General features: G+C 40.2%; 1 protein-coding gene across 4 annotated transcripts in view; it reads right to left on the minus strand.

The window, feature by feature from the left end:
* Positions 1-2,601: 2,601 nt before the first annotated feature.
* CTDSPL2 (CTD small phosphatase like 2) overlaps positions 2,602-21,520 on the minus strand; it is a 39,475-nt gene continuing 20,556 nt past the window's right edge. For all 4 annotated transcript variants that reach the window (XM_028705291.2, XM_028705293.2, XM_028705290.2 and 1 more), the window contains 11 exons: positions 20,881-21,019; positions 18,797-18,946; positions 18,357-18,572; positions 16,522-16,600; positions 15,271-15,382; positions 14,973-15,059; positions 9,867-9,929; positions 9,700-9,779; positions 7,970-8,096; positions 7,098-7,193; positions 2,602-5,637 (listed from right to left, as the gene is read on the minus strand). In XM_028705291.2, the coding sequence (XP_028561124.1) occupies positions 5,572-5,637; positions 7,098-7,193; positions 7,970-8,096; positions 9,700-9,779; positions 9,867-9,929; positions 14,973-15,059; positions 15,271-15,382; positions 16,522-16,600; positions 18,357-18,572; positions 18,797-18,946; positions 20,881-21,019 (1,215 nt within the window). In that variant the 3' untranslated portion in view covers positions 2,602-5,571. The remainder of the gene's footprint in view (positions 5,638-7,097; positions 7,194-7,969; positions 8,097-9,699; positions 9,780-9,866; positions 9,930-14,972; positions 15,060-15,270; positions 15,383-16,521; positions 16,601-18,356; positions 18,573-18,796; positions 18,947-20,880; positions 21,020-21,520) is intronic.

The following is a 21,520-nucleotide window of genomic DNA, read 5'->3' on the forward strand; positions in this document are numbered from 1 at the left end:
AGCTGGAAGGGAGCTGAAGAGTAATCTAGTCCAACCTTGTTTCTCAAGTGCCTCTGAAAAGCCCGCTATAAACAACGAGAGGCACTTTAGGGAAGTCAATAGCAGGTAGCCTGCCAAATGACCAGCAGCAGCTTTCACCAACCTGGTGCCCTCAAGGTGTTTTGGACTACAAGTCTCATCAGTTTTGCCTGGGCTTTCTCTGCTTTTTGCCACTGGATGGGTTTTGAGATTCTTTGATTCAGCTTGGCTCAGGGCATCTTTTGCTGACCAGGGGGCTGATGGGAGTTAATGGTCCAAATCATTTGAAGGCACCACTCTAGCAGAGGTTGTGTTAAAGTAAAGGTAAAGGGACCCCTGACCATTAGGTCCAGTCGTGGCCAACTCTGGGGTTGCGGCGCTCATCTCGCTTTACTAGCCGAGGGAGCTGGCATACAGCTTCTGGGTCATGTGGCTGGCATGACTAAGCCGCTTCTGGCGAACCAGAGCAGCGCACGGAAACACCATTTACCTTCCCGCCAGAGCGGTACCTATTTATCTACTTGCACTTTGATGTGCTTTCGAACTGCTAGGTGGGCAGGAGCTGGGACCGAACAACGGGAGCTCACCCCGTTGCGGTGATTTGAACCGCCGACCTTCTGATCAGCAAGTCCTAGGCTCTGTGGTTTAACCCACAGCGCCACCCGCGTCCCAGAGGTTGTGTTAGGTTCTAACAAAAAACAAACGCAAGTTTGCAGTCACCACCCCTTTTGTATTTAAAAAGAGTAAATCTCCTTTGTGTGAGAATTACTTCTAAGAGAAGAAGATAAAGATTTGATTTAACTTAAAGCTGCATTTGTTAGGAAACCTGATGTCTTGAGCATGCTCAAACCAAGCACTTGCACAACCCTGCTCAGGGAAGTTTTTAGTTTGTGATGCTATATTGCGTTTTTACTATTTTTTGTTGGGAGCTGCCCAGAGTGGTTGGGGCAACCCATATAAGTAAATAATAATAATAATAGCAGAGATCCACAAACCTATGGAGATGTACGTAAGATAATAGATCTAATTTTTACTGTTTACAAAGCGCTGCACACCCGTTAACTTTAGAAAAGTTTTGTTAGGATTTAATTCTTTTTTAAAAAGCTGGAGTTGTGGATAGGTGGTGCCAGATGACTTGCTGCCCCATTTCTGATGTTTACTTGAGTGAGGGAATTCAATATCCTAAGCCATTCAGGAAGGAATGTCATTTGCTGCTTAGGGGTTAGTAGTAGGTTTTGCTTTAGGTTTTAAGTTCTTTCTTGCTGTTCACCTCTAACCCACAAGCCAGTGTCAGCCATATTATGCATGCAAAATCCTTGAAAAAGAAACTTAAAACAAAGAAAAATGTATAGTAGAAATAACATATTATGCCCTTGTAATAACTAAACAGTGGGGGTAGTGTCATATATTATTGTTAAACAGTTTTCATCAGGGAGCGAGAAAAACTGGTATGTCCCATTACATAGTTCTTTTCAAGATAAGATTCAGAGTCTCTGCTGATCATTTCACTGGAGGGTTCTTTTTTTAAATTACTAAGCCATTTGCAAAATGCCTAAATATTGTGATTTGCTTTAGACAATCTATGGCTGTTTTCTTATTTTTATTTTAATAGTCTGTATATTTTAATACAGCATGTGATTGGTCAATCATAAACTATATTCATAATTAACTGTTTTTTTAAAGGCACCAAAAAAATGAACAATGACTCACATTTTGAGCATCAGAAACCAGTTTACAAAAGGATGCAAAACATGACAGCCAGTGAATGAAGAATTAAGACACTGATCTGAAAGTGCTCAAATCTTCATGAATACAAAGTAGCAGCAGTTTGTTGTGATAGCCAAACGCAGACTAAACCCTGCAAAGGGAAAGTGCTCCTAAAATAATTCTTAGCAGATTGGAACTTGATACGGTTCAATAGCCAAACCAAACTATAGTTGAGGAAGCTTAATTATGGTTTGGGCTGATACCTGAATTGACCAAGCATACTCTGCAGCAATCGGACTCAGACACCATGGCTTGTGCTAACTAGGCCATGACACAATGTCTGACTTGGCAAACCATAACTACAGCTGTAGCTTTACCTCCAAGAGAATGGAAACAGGGATTGCTGAGCACATGGAACATAAAAGGAGGCAGCAGCTTTAAGCTGTGTCTGCCTGTCCATTTGGAAAAGAATCATCTGGTTTGGTGATAGGATTTTTAAAAATCACATCAAAGATGGGTGCTTTTGCTAAAAAGGGTGGTGGTGACAGATGAGGAAAATTTGAACAACTTTGGACTTTTCTTTATGCAAGTAGGAATTCAGCTGGAGTAAGTGATGGAATACAAGTTTGTGTCCTTTGCCTTTTTTCAATGATAGTTCTCAAAATGCATTTGGCCTAAATGATTTGTTCTCTATAACAAAAGGAAGACCTTCCCATACTACCTTGTTTAGTTATTCCAAATTCAAGAAAAAAACAACCAAACCATGCCAAAAGATTGAAATCGCAACACCGTATGACATTTACAATAACCATAGTAGCATTTTTACATTTCCACTGAAAAGGGACAATGGGAATTAAAAATCAGACTTGCACCAACTTACAAAATGATACTTTAATATGTATTTACAGAGCAGCCTGCAATGGTTGATTTAGCTGTCCTAGGTAGGACTGTAGATTTCCCTACAATTTCTAATAATCGTTGTTGTAAAAGCTCACATTCTTTCTTCTTTTCTCTTTTCAGTGATCACATAACAGGTAGGTTAGTAATATGCACTGTGTCAGCTTCACGAAAAGCAGTGGGGTTTGTAATGGATTTTTTTTTAAAAAAAAATGGAAATGCACAAATGCTTCAGAAAGGTACTCTAAAGAAGATGCTGTACAGTTTTTCCTTCAAGTCACAAAAAAATGTCCAACTATTTATTTGGTGGGGAGGAGGTTCTACTCACTTATTTGTGAACTGCAGAAAATAAAGAATCTCTCTGTGCCTACCTTCCACCGAGGCAGGTACATTTTGCTCCCATCGCAGCTGCCATTATCGTGCTGCTGTCACCCCACTTTTAGCTGGTGCTTCTATCAAGCTGAAGAAACTCAGCCTGGGCAGGTGTCCCTGCAAAGCCTCCTCGGTCAACTTCTGTATCCAAGTGTGAACACAAAGAGTGTGCAGGGGATGCCTCTTCCTAGAGACCACTGGGAAAAACTGCTGTGGGTTGCTAGCATCGGTAGGAGCAATAAGGGAGTGTTTCTTGGTTATCACTAGATGTATCTTTTCCTTAAAAAAAAAAATATGTGGGAAATGTAAAACTTAACATTTTCAAAATCAAATGTATCTATATCCCTATTTTTAGCAAAACAGGAAGGGAGTGGTTACAGGGGTCACTTCTCTGCAAACACATACACATTTATAATTATATATGTATATATATATTAATATACATATACATATATATATAATTTATTATACATACATATATATGTATATACACATTTATATATATATATATAATTAGTAACATTATGTACATTTTATTTCAATAAAGACGTTAAGACAAACAGCATAAAGATGTTCAGATGCCCTAAAGATAAATACATTTCAGAGATTCTCATTAAAATGAATTTGTATCATTTTCCTGCAAGCAAAATACCTTTAGCATTCTAGATAGCAAATGCCTTTCTTTCTTTCTTTTTCTTTCTTTCTTTCTGCAGAAAATCCACCAAAATTTTGTTTCAAATGAATAATGATTTCCCACAAAGCAGGCTTGCTCTACATGCTTACTTTTTTTTAACAGTTCAGTGACACAATGTGCTAGCTACATATACAACAGATAATATAGTAAGAAAACACTCAACCTGATGAAAAGTTAAAATCTTCATTAATACATTGGAAAAAGTTGATATAACTCATGCCTTTTAAAATCAAAAAATACAAAAATTAAATGTTTTCCTAAAAAGATTTTCCTTATTTTAAGGACTCATTTGAAAATGAAGCTGCGTGTAATTTGTACAATAAAATTGTACAAGTAAACAGGTAATATACATAAAAAATTAATTGACATACTTCTCAATTATCAGTTGTCCACCTTTAATTTCCAATACTGTACTTTCTTTAACAAGCATACAAAATATCAAACTTCTCTTTAGAAAAAGTGCCATTCTGCAACACCCTTTACACAAAAACAGCCCGAGCCTATGGCATGTCAATGCAGTTTAGAGGCAAAGCTTACTAACTTTTACAAATTTTTCCCTTCCATAAAAAGCCTCCTAAAAAGGAGATTACACTCCATTAAAAAAATATCAGCCTCTTTGTACAAGCTGCATTAGAGAACCAAGGCTTGAAAACCATTTCCATATAGCATAGAAAACCACTCTGATAGCATATCAGCTGCACTGGTGGCAAAGGAGTGTACTGAACCACAGGGTTATGCACAGTTACTGTGGTGGCCCTGTCCCTGCTAGGCAAGAAGTTTAGCGTTGATTGTAACAAGCTGCATAGCAGAGAGACCAACCCACGCAAGACAGTTTCAAATACTGAACTGCTCTCCACAATACTTCATTCTTGGAGGACACTGAAGGCAGAAGTAACTGAATTGCATTAGACCAAGCAAGCTCTCCCCAAGGACTTGTATTATGCACAGTAGACTCTGAGGTATTGATCCTTGTCCATCAGCCATGTGCACCACCACAATAGATCATCTCTGTCCAGAGTACATGCCATCACAATGGTTTAAATATTCTGAATATTAGTAATTCTTATATTTTTTTCTTATCTAGCCAGTCTCTTGATTTTTTTTTGAAAAGATTTCCACTACAGTAGAATATTACAGAAACAAAAAATATATATTTAAACGCAGATTTCTAAATGAAACTTACATGGAATAAAACTAGATAATATTTTTAAACAAATATACAGTATGCAGGCAGTCAAAGCAGGAAAATGGCCATTCAATTGTATAATAAAAAACTAATAAAACTTGGCTATTCCCAGAAAAACTATGAAGCCGCCTCAACTAAAAGGAATGCATAATGAAATTCTAAACTCTAATACAAGTCAAAAATGTAAGAAGGTTATAAACCTTAACAGGAAAAAAAAACATTTACTGGCCATTCCTGTTGAAATGAGAATCTTAAAAGTAACACAAAGTGGCTATAAACCCACTTAGAGAGCACCGAACAGAGAGAAAAGAAAAAGAGTCCATTTTCAATCTCTGTTATTTCATAAAATCCTGTGTGTGTGTTTATAGGTCAAACTGCTGGTGGCAGAAACAGAATTCTTTAAAAACGGCAGATGTCCTGTACATAAAAAAAATTATTGGAGTTGCACTAGTTCTAAAGACGCTTCTGTTCTAGCCTACCTACTGTATGGATTCCATTTGGCGAATATTATTATATAAAGTTCTTCTGTAACCCTTGATTATTGTTGGGCACCAGAGATAAGAAAAGCGAGACAGGGTACAAAAATGCAAAAATTTCAACAGTAATGGCAATGTTTTTGTTTTAGTCCAAAAAGAAAAGAAAAAAAAAAAGGTCCTGCATTTTCTTCTCCTTCAGCTACCTGGCAAAGCATTGGTGTTTAGTCAGGGGGTAGTAAGTCGTGCAAGCGAAATCTGTCTCTGATGTGAGGTCGAACATCTTCATTCTAAAAAGAAGCAAGGAAAGAAAAACCAGTAACTTCCATGTCTCACATGTAAGAAGCAGCTCCACTTGTAAAGTGCACGGTAGTTCACCACCACGGCAGAAGAAAAGATGTCAACAGAGATTCTAATTTTCAACTGCACACCTGCAGTTTTCCACAATTCCCTTTTACTCAAATGTTAAACCTACTTCTATGCAGAATTTCCAAGTACACTGACTTCTTGCATGCATGTAAAATCCAGCGAAGGATTTTGCTGTTGTTACTCTCCAACCCAATTCCAGAAATTCAAGGCAGCTCCCACTAATCTAGCCATCCTCTGCAAAATTCCACATTGCTCGGCCTCCTGAAAGCATTCATCCTTGAGCTTTGGCAGACTTTACATTTACTAATGCAGAAGATATAGCAGGAGTGGGGAACCGCCAACCCATGTGCCAAACTGGAACCTGTGCTGGGCCAAATTAAGCCAGGCAGGCTAGAGTTTCCCACCTCCGCTCTAGCTTCTTTTTCCCAAACCACACCAACCTGCACCACACCTAATGAGATATGCAGCATCAGGTGTGGGGCAGGTGCACAAAGTGCCAAACCTTAGAACCTGATTGCTGCCACCACCAATTGGTGAATGGGCACTTAAAAAGGTAAAGGGACCCCTGACCATTAGGTCCAGTCGTAGCAGACTCTGGGGTTGTGGGGCTCATCTCGCTTTATTGGCCGAGGGAGCCGGCGTACAGCTTCCGGGTCATGTGACCAGCATGACTAAGCTGCTTCTGGCGAACCAGAACAGCGCACGGAAACGCCATTTACCTTCCCGCCGGAGTGGTACCTATTTATCTACTTACACTTTGACGTGCTTTCAAACTGCTAGGTTGGCAGGAGAAGGGACCAAGCAACGGGAGCTCACCCCATTGCGGGTATTCGAACCGCCGACCTTCTGATCGGCAAGTCCTAGGCTTTGTGGTTTAACCCACAGCGCCACCCACATCCCTCTGAATGGGCACTAAGTGCAAGCCAAATGGGATTGGGTACACTACTAAATTCCCCATGGGGAATTCCATAGTGCAGCCAACCCCACAAGAAAGCAGAAGTCAATGACTATCAACTAACATATGCTAATTTCAAGCTCCATGGGACTTGTTGTACTACTGAGCTCCCCAAACAGAACTCCACAAGGAGTTGAAGGGGCTTGCAAAGAGCAGAGGAAAATCTCCTTGCAGGCAGCCCTGCTAAGTGTTTTGAAGTGCCCATGATCAGCTGATCAGAGGTGCTGAAATCACTGTGCAGAAATATTTGCAAACCCTGCATGATGATCTGGAATCCCAAACAATGTTTTTTTAGGGAAGGCTTTTTACATCAACATCAGCATCCTGAATTATGCCCAGAAAGCAACACAGGGCCACTAAACTTGTAATGCTATCAAGTTTTAAGAGGAAAAATTCTATCAAAAGATTAATCACTGAAATACATACCATTTCTACAAGTTTCTCCAGAAAAGGAATCAATTTTAGGAGCTCATTGTCATTTTTATCCATGAACCAGCTCTCTATAGGAATTCCATTTGAAAGCTAGAAAAAGCAAAATATCAGAGGCAAGTTAAATTATTTATATATTTTTATTTAAATTTATAAACCCATCCTTCATTCAGCTCACAAGGCATATTATAATTAAATACATGCAATTAAATGGGCCAACACCAGACATATGGTCAATTTACAAGAATTTCTGAAGCGAGTTCAGGCAAGTAGCAATACCATCTTACTGTGAGTTTCATTTTTGGCAATTCCCCTAAGAGCCCAACTGTCCCCAAATATGAAAAGCTGTAACAGTGGGAAAGAAGGCTGGGGAAAGCAGCTGGAAACTTCAGTGCATTAAGTGCATCCTGCCTTACTACAGATTGTAGCCACAATCAATACAGTGCAACTTCTATTTCTGTCAATGGATCATATCAAAACTTTATTTGTTTCCTCTCCATTCCAGAGATTTCATGCTTAGTGCTGAAACATCCTGGCCCATAATCCAGGAAGGCATGTGAGGGCAAATCTCTTAACATGAGCAAAACTAATACAGGATAAGGTCAACAGCAGTGTCCTAACTCTGATTCAACCACATAATTTTACATAAGCACACTTTCTCAATATTTATCATGAAATATTGTGATAGCAAACTGCCCTTCAAATTGCCCTTCAAATTGTAAAATACCGTATACGTTTTGTGGTGAATTAGGTACTTGCCCCCACATGCATAAACAAAAATCATGCTTTTTTACTTGCTGAGGCTACAGATGAAGTTACGTTAGCATTTGTTTTGTCTGCAAAGTCAGCTGCGGAGAAAAAACACTCACCTGATAGGCAAAGGCTTGTGGTGAATTGTCAATAATAATAGTTTTTGAGAGATCTCTACCAAGGATATTTAAATCCTTTATGTAGTTTCCTTGTACACAAACACAATGCTCACGGAAAAGTCGATGCCTGTATTTGGTTAAAAGAACACATTCAGATTACATGGAGAAAAATGTATATGAAGAAAATGCTGCTTTTTACAAGATTTCCTCTCTTTCACGGGATTTAATGTTAAGAATTGTCTTTTTATTAAATGGTAGTTTTTGTGTGTGTGTGGTGTTATATCTATTTGAAAAATATAAGTTAAAAACACAGCTAAAGGTTCCTGTTTTTTGGCTGAAAAACAGGTTTTTAATTCTCTGAGGTACAATATATTTACCATATATATAATCATGCAAAACCAAACAAGGCCTTGTGTTCTTAGTGATTAATTTGACCAGGAGGTGGAGCACCTGTGCTGTTAACTATGGAAGAAAATCAGGAAATGATGAAGTGTTTTTACAATGATCCCATAACATTTGGAGAGAACCCAAAGACAGCCAAGCCTCAACTGCCATCTTTCACGCACAAGTCCACCAGGAGAATTCAGTTGTTGTTCTTATGTTGTTGTAGTTTTCATGTTTGAGCCTAATTTATTTGTATTGATTTAATTTTTAATATAATCTGCCAAAAGAACTTTTGTTATTGTGTGGGATATAAATATTATGAATAAATAAAATAGGATGGCTCATCTTCAGGGTTCCAAACATCCAGCTGTGTCTTCCTTCAGAATAGTACACGCTATCAGACCAACAGACCCCTCCCCCCAAGTTTCTGTTTTTCTTTCCCAATATTCCAACATTCTGTGGCTCGTGGACACTACTGAGCATGCCCAGCAAACATTTGGGAGTTTTTCTTTTTTGCTTTTAAAAAGGTTTTGTACTTCTGCATACCTCGGGGTTCACCCAAGCGTGCCGATACCTCCCTCCTGTTCCTCAGTAGCCCAATTCTGTCTGCACTCAGCCACATGAGTTCACTATTAGAAGGAACAAGTGGGACCTGCAACAAAATGTTGCATCATTAACACGAGTGCTTCTCTTCAGACTTCCAGTCAGTCACATATTTTTCCAGGATACTAGGTGCTGGTAGGGACTCAAGCAAGTCAGTCCACCCCACCCCCCATTCCAGGCCAACTGAGAATCCTATTTTTCATTTACCAGTACACTCCCTCATATGTGTAGGAAGCGCTACCTCATTGGCAGGTAGCCCCATTTGTCTCCCATGTGGACCCTTCAGGTGATGCTGGACTCCAACTCCCAGCACCCCCAGCAGCTAATCAATGGTCAGGGATGATGATGGTCAGGGATGGTGGGAGCTGTAACCAACCACATCCAGAGGGCCCCCACAGATTTCCCACCCCTGCACTAGACCATCTGAGTTGCTACCACATATATGAATAAAATGGATAATCAAATCCTCCAATAGCAAACTCAAGGGGATTGAGTGATGACAGGGAATTGGAGCCAAAATGGAGTCACTGAGAATCAAGAGGAATATTTTAAAATGCTTAGTGATCCCTAAAGTATGCAGAAATACAACACTTTAAAATAGCCTGTTGTCAGCGTTTTATCTGTGTTTCCATGTGTATTCAGCTATGATAACTAAAATGCACTCAGGTTCTACATCATAATAGTGTATGCTGCAATTCTGATTAAAAAAGAAATAACAGCCACCACTTGGTCATCAAGCTTACCTGACCAGTTGCTTTTTGGGGTCTAGTATGTTCAGCAATTTGTCTGCATATACCTTCTTTGAAGCAGTAAAAAGAATGATCTGAAAATGAAGGGAGGACATTGTTATTATCTGTTCTACTGCTGAAGGCAAAGATAATCATACAAGATACAAATTAACTCCCTTTACCTCGTAGATTTGGGACATACGCTCCAAAAATTCTCTGAAGAATGGTCTTAATCTCACATAAACCTAGAACAAAAAGAAAAAGCAATTTTAAAATACACAGAATACAATAGGGACATTTTGCTTCAAATGGCAGGGGTTTCTGAAACTATAGTTGGTGGACAGCGGTGAAAATTTACTGTAAAATACTTATTATATTCAGTAATTGAAGAAGAAATAGTAATGCTAGAGAGGGTGTAAAATTCTTATTAATGTTTGCTTGTATAATTGGAAAAGAAAACAAAACAAAAAACAACCCAGTTATTGTTTGGTTCGTATGTTAGTTTGTCCATATGTTTTATGATAAATGAATAAAAATTACTATTGCTACAACTGACTCAAAAACTTGTAGCATCATCTATTGCACCTGATACAATGGCAACTGTACCAGGCAGTATCTTATTTTTATTTTTATTTATAAGAATATTTATAAACCACCAACACATAAAAAGTATCAAAACAGTGTACAGTAAAATCATCATAAAAGTTTTAAAATCTTAAAATTATAGAATCATAAAATACAGGACACTTTGTCTCACCAAAACTGTATCAAATTAATTTTCTAAAAACAAATAAGTTTTCTGCAGGCAACAAAATACCAGGATTGTAGGTGCCTGGAAAAGTGTTCCAAATTACTGAAAGCCTTGGTATGCTATTTCAGCATGTTCCCCTATACTGAAAGCCTTGGTATGTGGAGAAACTAATAAAAGTATGGGATAACTGGGACAACCAGGAAAGCTTCTCCAGATAAGCACAGTACATAAGGAATAAGGCAGTCCCTTCAGGTAACCTGGTCCCAGGTCATTTAGGTTTATACACCGTTATAATACATTGAGCTTAGTTCAATAATGTACAGGCAGCCAGTGCAGAGTTTTCTTCATCCGTGTAATATACAGTGTTCCAGCAACAATTGGGGTGCAGCATTCTGCACTAGCTACAATTTCTGAACCAACCTCTAGAGCAGCCCCAAACAAGAGTGTGTAGTCCAGTCTAGAAGGTGACCAAGGGCAGTACTACTGTGGCCAAACTATCCCTCCTGACATAAGTGTGCACAGGATGGAAGCCTTAGCTGTACTCTGTAGCTTCCACAAGAATGTTCCTCAGCAAAGATCCCCATTTAAAGCAGGGATGTGCCACCATTTAGCTCACAAAGGACACATGTGGGTGGTTAGTGGCTGCATGCCTATGGGCAAGGCTGGTGTTGGCTGGGACTGGAGAAAAGGAGAGCTGAATGAAGTGCACCCCAGTGCCCAACGGTGCCTTCATCATGTATCTTAGGCGCCAGGCAAACACATCCTGCTTCTCCCAGGCCTTTGGCTAATTAAACAATCTATGGCCTTTAAAACTGCATGGGGTGGGAGGTATTGCTTTAGTTTGTTACTATGTTATGTATTTTTGTGCTTTTATATTGTAAATCACCCTGTGGTTCTTAGATGAAGCCAAAAAGCGAGCCATTGCAGCAAATTGGGCTCAAGAAATGGAAGAGATACAGCAGCAGATGCTTTGCTGTTCATCTGCTTTGGTGCCTGGGGCAAGTTATGGTGGGAAGGGCCACCTGTTTTGTATGCAGAAGGTCCCAGGTTCAATCCCCAACATCTCCAGGTACAGCTGGGAGAGAAAATACTGAGTTCAGCAGACGAACTGTCTAGGTCTAAGTCAGCTTCCTATGTTCTGGTGTTCCCAGGTTGTCCCCAGGCGCCTTCCTCCCTATGTAAACAGCTCTTTAGCAAGGTATGGGAAGAGTGACTGTGATGTGGAGGAAGGGATAACTCTCCCTGAATACCTTCCAGTCCATCCAAATTGTGCTCCCTCAGGTGGGTGGGGGATGAAATTCAGCAGTGAGGGTGGATTGAGTGCCTGTGGTGAGGCACACTGAAGGGCATGAGAAGGTTGCTCTCTAGCGAACTAAAGAGAAGTCTTATTCATTGATTAACAATCCCTTCATCAGAACCTCTGCAAGTGCCAGTACAAGTTATTTGTACCCAAGTGTGTACTGACTCATAGAATCACAGAGTTGGAAGGGACCCCCCAAGTGCCGTCTAGTCCGACTAGAATTGCAGGAATTGGTTTCCATCCAGAAGAATAAACAATATGTGGCTGCAAAGTGGACATAGAAGTTCTTGGGTTCACATTATTTCCAGTTGGTGTCAATAATTTAAGATAAGCATTTAAGATAAGCTACCAATATGCCTCCGTCTAAGGGAAAAGCACAAATGCTAAAGGAGTGAGCAAGGCCTTTAAAAAAACCTCAACTCTAGACAGTTGCTATATTTTAGGATGCTTAATTCTATAGTATCTTTCAGTGCCCAACTTGCTTTACAACTCTCAATTTGCCTTCAAAACCACACTGAGAAACAAATTAAGCAGACCACCACTTCCAAAGGACCACAAGACAGAGAATTTAAACCCCATACTGCCATCTTGAATCAGTACTGTCACCACAGGCCTTTGCAATCAACAGAAGATGATCATTAAAAAGGGTGGGGAGAGCAAAAGAGTGAACTTGCATGGTCTCAGTCATTCCTTGCACAGTTAAGTAACTACTTGAAGCTTCCTTCCTATGATTATTATTAATTAAATTTTTAGTCACCAACTCCAAAGCCTCCTGATGACTTACAATAAAATAGTTTAAAACATCAAATAAGTAAATACAACCTGTAAGATAAATACAGCATAACCAAGTTTTTAACAAAGCAACAAACTAATAACAAAATCCACTCCTCAAGTATGGACACAACCCCCATTAAAATTTTAAAAATCGAGCTACCCTGGCACATAGCATTAAGGGCACCAACTGAGAAGATGATAGTAAACTGCCTGGGAGGAAGGACAGGTATTTTCCTGCTGCGACAAAGACTGGTGCCAGGGGAGCATCTCTGGAGAAAGCACCCCAGAAATGGGGGGAAACCACAAAAAAGTCTCTCTTGTTGCCATTCTGATTTTCAGCAAGATCTTGGAGGAAGTCTTCTGGATGACCAAAGGACCCAGATAAGCTCAAGCTTAGCTGCAGTAATGGACCACATCACTACAACACTCGATCATCATTGTGACCATTTGCACCAAATTAGTTCTAAATAAATTATGTAGCAAATAAAGAGGACTCTGGTCTACAAAAGGCTTTTGATTGTTTTTGCCTTTTGGAGTTTGACTGAATAATGGTTTTTCACAGACTAACAATAATATTATGAAGCTGACACTTCAAACTTCCTTGCCATTTTCACTGGGCCCATATCAAAATAGAATAGGGGCAAACTCTGTTTATCTATAGCCATAGATGGCCGTGACTGCAATTTCGCAATTTCAAGCATACTTGGAAACTGGTTTCCCCTCAAAGCAATGAAAGGTACTTCCAGATGTGAGCATTTGGCTTGAGAGGCAAAATACTTAAGGGTTAGGACCAGGTCTAGAACATTTACAGCTGCAGTTCTTAACCTGCTTACTCTGGAGGAGCTTTTTATGAGACTGGAAGTGGAATAAGTGGATAGAGGATTACAAAGGTTGAGGAACAGAGGTCACTAAACTCCTAACTAAATGTCCAAGTTTGCAAAAATCAAGTTTTATGGTGCTAGCCCTGTGCTAGGCAGAAAAGGACTGCCAAGAAACCAATCACTCAATCAATCATTTTATTTGTATGCCACCTATCCAAATTTAAAACTATGCTCAGGGCAGCTTATAACATATAAAAAAATTGCTTAACTACTAATGTAACAAAAGTAGTTATAAACACTAAACAAAATATCAAAACTATTGAATACTTTCCACATAATTTTTAGGATTTTTATTTTGGATTTTACAGTTTAACAGCAACAGCAACAACAACCCCACCCCAAACACCACCCCCTAAACAATAGCCCAGCCCAAGAACCAAGGAGGGGTTTGTAAAATTGGAACTCTACATTTATTCCACCCAAGACTCAAATGTGTTGTTGCTCACTTCAGCAATATTTATATAAAGAAACCTCATAAAGTAGTGTTTACTTCTCAGCTGTTCTCAGCTGTTCTCAGCAAGATGTAATATTGGCAAGCCACAGAAAAGAAGATGATGCTATCAGCCAATTTTCAGCTCTTGCTTTTATTATCCAAAATATTCAAAGGTAACTTCCTAACTTATCTAATTAAAGAGGAAGCTGAACATTGATGTCACTAAACCTGATTTCTTCTGGGGAAAGGAAATACCTCATTTTAAGCCTCAGAATTTTGGAGGGTTTTACAGAACAAAAAGACAAAATGGAAGTTTTAAAATTAGGGTAAAATACCTGGACAAGAGTCCATTTAAGGTGCCTGATGTCATTCTCCAAAGATACTACAGAGGAGTCCAATATCATGCAAATTACATGAAGGGAAGCTGTTGCTACTCCTAGGTACATCACACAATAGGGACCTGAGAACAACAGCCGGGGTCAGTGCAGCATCTTTGGCAGTTGCTGGAACACACCTCCAACTCTTCCTCTTTCCTCTGTTCTTGGCTGACCGAATTGTTGTACACACGGTAGATGGAAGCTAAGAATATGTTGTGAAGCACAACCGACAGCTAGCAATCTGGTAGTCTCCATCAACAAAAGCAACTCCTGCCACACAAGCAGCACCTAACTATGAAGGAAGAGATGGATCTGCACAAGTTATTCCCAGATCTGTATTTTTAATCCCTTCTGAGCAGAATAGCATGGGTCGATTTTACTCAGGCAGGGCAGAAAAGCAAGTCTGCACTAAGCTCTTCTGTAGTAAAATTATTTAAGCTTCCAGAACTCCTGCCTCCACCTGCTGGCAGGGAGAAAAGCTGCCACATAGAAAGACAGTGAAGAGGAAGCCTTCTGGCTTCCTCATGCTTGAGCTCTTTACAAATAAATGAAAAGGAAGTGTAAAAGTATGCAAGTGTAGAAGGAAGAAGCAGTGTGTCACAATACATCTAATATCTGAGGACTTGCTTGACAAAATTTCAAAGAATGTAATCAATACTGCTTAATTGCCAATGTTCCAGGAGGGCAAGAAGACACCATGTGCATGACAAGTGTTTGCACATTTAATTTATATAAGCAGTTTTATACTTCACCGGAACGTGGTTTTGATTACCTGGTAAATGACATCTTGGAAAAGGACTGGAAATGTGAGTGCAGCATCTTCCAGTTCATTTAGACTACAGTGGACTAGTGTTTCATCCTATAAAGAATTAAGAAAATGAGATGACTTAGAAGGCAGGTAGAAATAAAGTATGCTCGGAAATGAAGCCCTCCCACCTGCAATTTGCACAGCATACATCTCTCTCTCTCTCTCTCTCTCTCTCTCTCTCTCTCTCTCACACACACACACACACACACACACACACACACACACCTTTCTATCATAACTAATGCCAATATGTATTCCTTACCAAGTCTAGAACTAAAGAAAATTCTGGTGTGCTTCTCGTTTTCAATGGAAGAGCAGGCTTCCGATTAAGTTGTTCTTCTGTTAGTGGTGGAACATGTTTGATGAAGTAGTACCTAGAAGAAAGGCAAACCAATATACGGTTTGGTAATTTATTACATCTGCTGCTTTACAACTCTTGGGACAAATTTGGAAAGCCGCCCTGGCAGGCTAATGTAATGAACCACCAGGGAGGTAAGAAGACATCTTCAGCAATCCCAGTCCCCACTGGATGCAGGATGGAAATAGACACACAACTAATCTGGGAAGCCCTGGAAAACTTTCCTGTATGATTCAATGGGATGTGGCGTGCGTGTGCAATTGTAATGTTTTGGGATCAAATGAAGATGTTTTGAGATAAAACCTTTTTATTCACTCATCTAAGGACTGTTGATTTTTCTTTTACCTGCAGGTCTTTTTTATGTATAAACGTTTTATGTACATACAGGCAGATCCCCATTTACATGGGGGTACCTTCTAAGGCATCGCACGCACCAGCGGGATGATATAAGCCCACTCCATTCTGCCCCACCCCCTTGCAGTGCGCCTGTCAGCAGTCATGCACGTGCTGATCATGCACAAATGGGGAAGTACCTGTATGTGAGTGGGAGCTGTAAATGTTGCAGCAGCGTGGCATGCTCCTGCTCAGGGTTCTAGACAGCTGGCTCGGCTCTCTTCCAAAATATTCTATTCTATTCCACCACGCCCCCCCCCTCAGTTTATTCCCCCCCCCCAGACATCAAGAATTCTGTAACCAGTAAGCATGCAGTCCTCACTGGGTTGTTTTTTTCAAATGCCTCCATACATTTTCCTTCCCCCCCCCCCTTTCATTTCTGCAAACCATATGGTTCCCTTGAGCACATCAATATCTCTTCCTTGTTTCTCAGCAGCCAAGTTTTGGCCATACTCTTGTCAGTGCTCACTAGCTGAGTTTGCTGTTAGAGAACGTAATGTATATTTTATTCTTCTTAAACCTTGTAAACTCCACTGAAATCAATTTTGATGAAGAGCAGTATAAAGAGGGTTCAAATAAATAATTGTTGATTTTACTGCTATGGCTCTACAACTGAGGCTGGTAGAACTGCTGCAGTATTGTGCTCAAAATAAATGTTAAGTACTGCAGTCTTCAACACTGACTCACAAAGAGGGCAAAGTATTTTATTTCTCAAAATGTCATATCTAGAATTACAAAGTGAAATCAAACATGAACACATACGGATCAAAAACTTCCCAGTCTTCCTCATAGGCACCTTCCGCATGAGCTGATGAGTAACCACTGTCCGGAGATACTGGTGCTAATAAACACAAAAGCTCCTCATTAGTTCATCTGAAGAGGGGAGGAAAGCTCCAGTTAGCAGCTAAGTGGAATATTCAATAATCAAAATATTTCTAGTCTCCATTTTTGCCTTAAATTACATTGAATCACATTTGAAGGATTGATTTTTTTTTTTTTAGTCTGTTCTATTTAATCTGTGTGGGGCACGGGTGGCGCTGTAGGTAAAACCTCAGTGCCTAGGACTTGCTGATTGTATGGTCGGCGGTTCGAATCCCCGCGGCGGGGTGAGCTCCCGTCATTCGGTCCCAGCTCCTGCCCACCTAGCAGTTCGAAAGCACCCTTAAGTGCAAGTAGATAAATAGGTACCGCTTTATAGCGGGAAGGTAAACGGCGTTTCCGTGTGCTGCGCTGGTGCTGGCTTGCCAGCTGCAGCTTCGTCACGCTGGCCACGTGACCCGGAAGTGTCTTCGGACGGCGCCGGCTCACGGCCTCTTGAGCGAGATGAGCGCGCAACCCTAGAGTCGGACACGACTGGCCCGTACGGGCAGGGGTACCTTTACCTTTATTTAATCTGTGTAAGCTTCCATCAGTCCTGGTGTGGGGGAGAGGTAGGATATATGTAAAAATATAATACTACTAAAATAATTAGTGGGAACCTCCCCAGAATGGTCCTACATATAACTGTTTCACCTCTAATAACAGCTTTTATCAATCTATTAAAGTCTTAAATGCTAAGTTTCAAGTGTCAGCTATAATTTCATTTGAATGTTACAACAGAGCATAGTTAATGACACACTGAAACTAGAATGTACAAACGTAAGACAGAAAAAACCACCATCCATTTCTTTGGCTACATTCTCATCCACCAAAGAGTTATTCCCTTTGGTTTTCTTTTCTTTCTTTGGCACTAAGACACTCAATGCAATTACAGTGGTACCTCGAGTTACAAACATCTCAGGTTACAAACACTTCAGGTTACAAACTCCGCTAACCTGGAAGCGTCACTTTGAGTTGAGAACTTTGCCCCAGGACGAGAACGGAAATCGTGTGCCGGAGGCGCAGCAGCAGCAAAAGGCCCCATCAGCGAAAGCACGCCTCTAGTTAAGAACAGTTTCAGGTTAAGAACGGACCTCCAGAACAAATTAAGTTTGTAACTAGAGGTACCACTGTATTTAGTTCTAAGTTGTGAAACTCCCTCCTCACAGAGGTGCACCTGGCATTATATATCTTTCAGTGAAGGCAGAAGATACACCTCTTTCCCCTGGCTTCTGACATTTGAGATGTACATTTTTAAGACCCCCATTATTTCTGTGATTGTAAAGTGTTTTCAACTGTTTTCAACATGGTGTTTTTATTGTTGTAACCCACCCTGGGACCTTAGTGTGAAGGGTGGATAAATAAGAATGATAGTAATAACAACAACAACAACAATTGTTAATTCATGCTCAGGTAAACTAGATTTGTACCATTCCCATTCAAAATTGCAGAGCACTGTTCAACAGAATAAGTCCAGATAAAAGCTTCTCTGCTCCTGTAGTCCATGGCTATAGAAACGCTTGGAGTATCTCAAGGAAGGGAAGTTTAGGACATCATTCTCTCCCAACAAATCATGGAAAGGTAGCCATGCAGACCGCACAACCATGCTGGTCATGGAGAATCCTGTGTCCCTGAGCCATTCGGTTCAGAAGAGTGAGGGCGTACCCCCCCAACCCCCCAAAATTAGTCATGTACATAAGATTTAAAAACAACCACACCAAAATATGCCTGGTTCTTACCAGTGAGAGGAGGCAAATCACGATCAGTTACATCCTCTACTTCCTCCAAGCCATTGTTGATCGTTGATCTGACTTGCACTGCTTGGCTAGTATATGATGCTCCATTGGCTGAAGTTGCAGTGCTAGTGATAATCTCATCCACCTGCTCCATATCAAGCTGCTTCACTATTTCTTCAGCTTCAACAGCTTGCCCCGGAGAGTCTGAGCCGGCTGTCCCTGAAATGATGTTTTTGGTTCACAAATTGCTATTGCACTTAGGTAAGAATTAACATTCTTATTTCATTCTTAGCTTCAGAATCTTTAAATATTTTTTAAAAAAAGAGTAATCAAAACATACCTATCTTTCGCCCAGCATTGAGACAGGAGATTACTTTTTCTAAATTGCTATTTTATTTTTAAGTGTATATAACACATTAAACATGGTTTTGCATAATACTTGCCATTTTTATTTGCTGGTGAGAAAAAATTGAAGACGGGAGAAAATATGGTCCCCAGTAAAGTAGTCCGTGGAGGGCTGCCGGTTGCGGGATTATCTTCCAATTTTCCATTTTGCCTAACATGCTGGTTTGTCATTTCATAATTTCCAGCTTCTAGAATGCAGACACAAAACATTTGACTTGACAGTATTGTACAATGCTCACATTGTTCCTGATGTCATTTTTACTACATAGGTTGGAATGAGCAAGTCACACAGTATCTTCAAGTAAATTTCCAGGGCCAGAACAAGACATTTTGCTGCCTGAGGCAGACTTCTCCTTGCAGCCATACTGGAGGCGAAAGGGGAGCTGGCATTACATCCAAACACAGTCAATACGTATGAGTAGCAATAGCAATATTTTTGTTTCTTATCAGGATTTCAGTAGGCAATATTTTCAATCCATACAAACACATGCTTAGTTCAACAAATACTTATTTCAGGAGTTTAATCCTCTTAAAACTGGAACAAGTGGTTTCTGCGTTTGTTTTACAGTAAAAAAAACACACAAAAACCCCTGCAATTAAACACCAGAACAGCCACTCAATATCTAGGAAACCCATAAAGAGCTGATGAGATTAAGGCAGATCCTGTGGCCTGCAGTCTTCAAGGCAGTAAAGCAGGCAGCATCACAATTGGTCACCTCTGACTACCAAATCCCTATTAAAGACACAGTTATTTGCTCACAACATGTATCCAATAATATACAGTGGCTGCTTTCACCATAATCTATCTGGAATATCAGATAGATACTAAAGTCAGACACCCACCCACCCGCAGGCTCTGTCCACTCAGTTGTCAGGGCCTTCTTAAATATGGAAGGGAAAGGGAACTGAAGGGTCAGTTTCCCTCCTACCCAAGGTAAGAACAGCTCAATTTGCATTGAGTGGAGCAGCCAACTCACCCAACTATCCTCTCCTTCCTAAGGGAAAATAATACTGTTTTCTTTCTTTTCTTAAGTGATCCATTTGTGTAAAACAAAAATGCAGTTCAGCATGTTAAGCATTAACTGTCCCCAATGCAAACAATATAGCCCATGTCACTGAAGGAGGAAAAGGAGCGGGTGATTCTGCTATCTATGCAGCTACAAGCTATGCAAGAGTGCTCTGCCCCATTGCCAAACATCATTAACCACTACAGTGTAGGTGGGGTGGGGTCAGCCAATGTGTTGCCCTCCATATGTTGTTGGACTTCAACTCCTATCAGTTCTAGTCAACATGGCCAATGCTCAAGGACAATGGAGCTATAGCCCAAGATTTGGAGGGCACCATGTTGGCTACTCTTGTCAAGAGGTTTGAGTGGACACGCATCACATTTCAAACCCTAGTTCAGTAAGGCAAAACACTCTTTTAGCCTTTGTTTATAACAAAATAAATAATTCTGGATTCTAAGATAAGTTTAATTAAGAAAGTTCATGGAGATATGGTTTTGTGTTCCCTTCTACCTTCAGCAGATCCACGCCCCCAATGCCCCCCAAAATCTTCTCTGGACAATGTTTGATGTTGTGCAGGGGGCTGCTGTGGGAGGGAGAAATCCTCCCGTACCATGCATGGATCCTAAGATGGTAACTAAATGAAAATCACAGCCCATCCCTTCCTTCCTTCAGGAGTCCTCCCTGCCCTTCTAATATTGTTCAGGATGGCCAACCAATACTCTGCAGAGCCTACTGTGGGTGAGGGTCACAAGTAGCTCGGGGTGGGGGCTAAGGGAGGAAAGGAGGGGACTGCAAACTTTTCTTCTGTGAATTTTCTTAAACTAACTTCTCTAAGGACCCAACCATTTTGACTTATGTCAGATTGGGCTACTGTAAACATCAAGAAAAAAACCTGCAATGTATTTTACACAATAAAGGCACTAGGTTTACTTCTAAACCACCCAAATAAGTTGGTTTTAAATATTTATATGCTGCCCAATAACCAATGTGCACTCCTGGCACTGCAGGCTCAAATTTTCTCTTCCATGAAACCAGGACACAAAATCTTAATTACTTCAATGGTGTAGAAAGACCAAAGGCTTCATAGGAGTCACTTGAGTAGAATATTTACAAACCTCCATTCACTTGACTTTTCCGCCTAACTCGAGAAATCTGTTTGTTAGGTTTTTCTCCTGTTCGAGGAGTGGATGTAATCAAGTTGTCATCTATATCACGTTCAGTTCTACTCCTCTTTGCAGGATGTTCTCTTTCATCCTTAAAGAATAAAGCATAAACAATTTATTATCTGATATGTAGGTTACTAACAAACTTTCTATGCCCTTTTAAAAACTGATCCTCACTTTTATGCTCATGGTGGTGGCACTGTTAGCATCTACCACGTTTTCGTTTCCACATCTCTCATTTCATAAGGTTCAGCTCTGACTGTTTTGGCAGAAAATATGTCATAAAAGGCTGAAATAAAGGGGCCCTTCAGTTGAAAGCAAGTGAAAGCTGCACAGGTCCCATCCCCGCCTGGGACAAAAGTGTGGTTGGGTGTGTTGGTTTCTTGTGTGTGCTCAAAGACTCAAGTTGGAACCTTCAAAGTCCAAGCTTTTGGTTTGTTTGTTTTTTAAAAAATATTCCTCGTACTTATACAGCTCTATAGAAAAATACAATTATAGAAATTGTTACACTATAGGAGGGAAGGGAGAAACAGAAGGCTCAAACTTCTTTCTTTTCAACACTTGTATTCTAAGATTATAATAGCTGTATGAG

The sequence above is a fragment of the Podarcis muralis genome, chromosome 14, assembly GCF_964188315.1.
Source record: "Podarcis muralis chromosome 14, rPodMur119.hap1.1, whole genome shotgun sequence".
NCBI classification, from domain to species: domain Eukaryota; kingdom Metazoa; phylum Chordata; class Lepidosauria; order Squamata; family Lacertidae; genus Podarcis; species Podarcis muralis.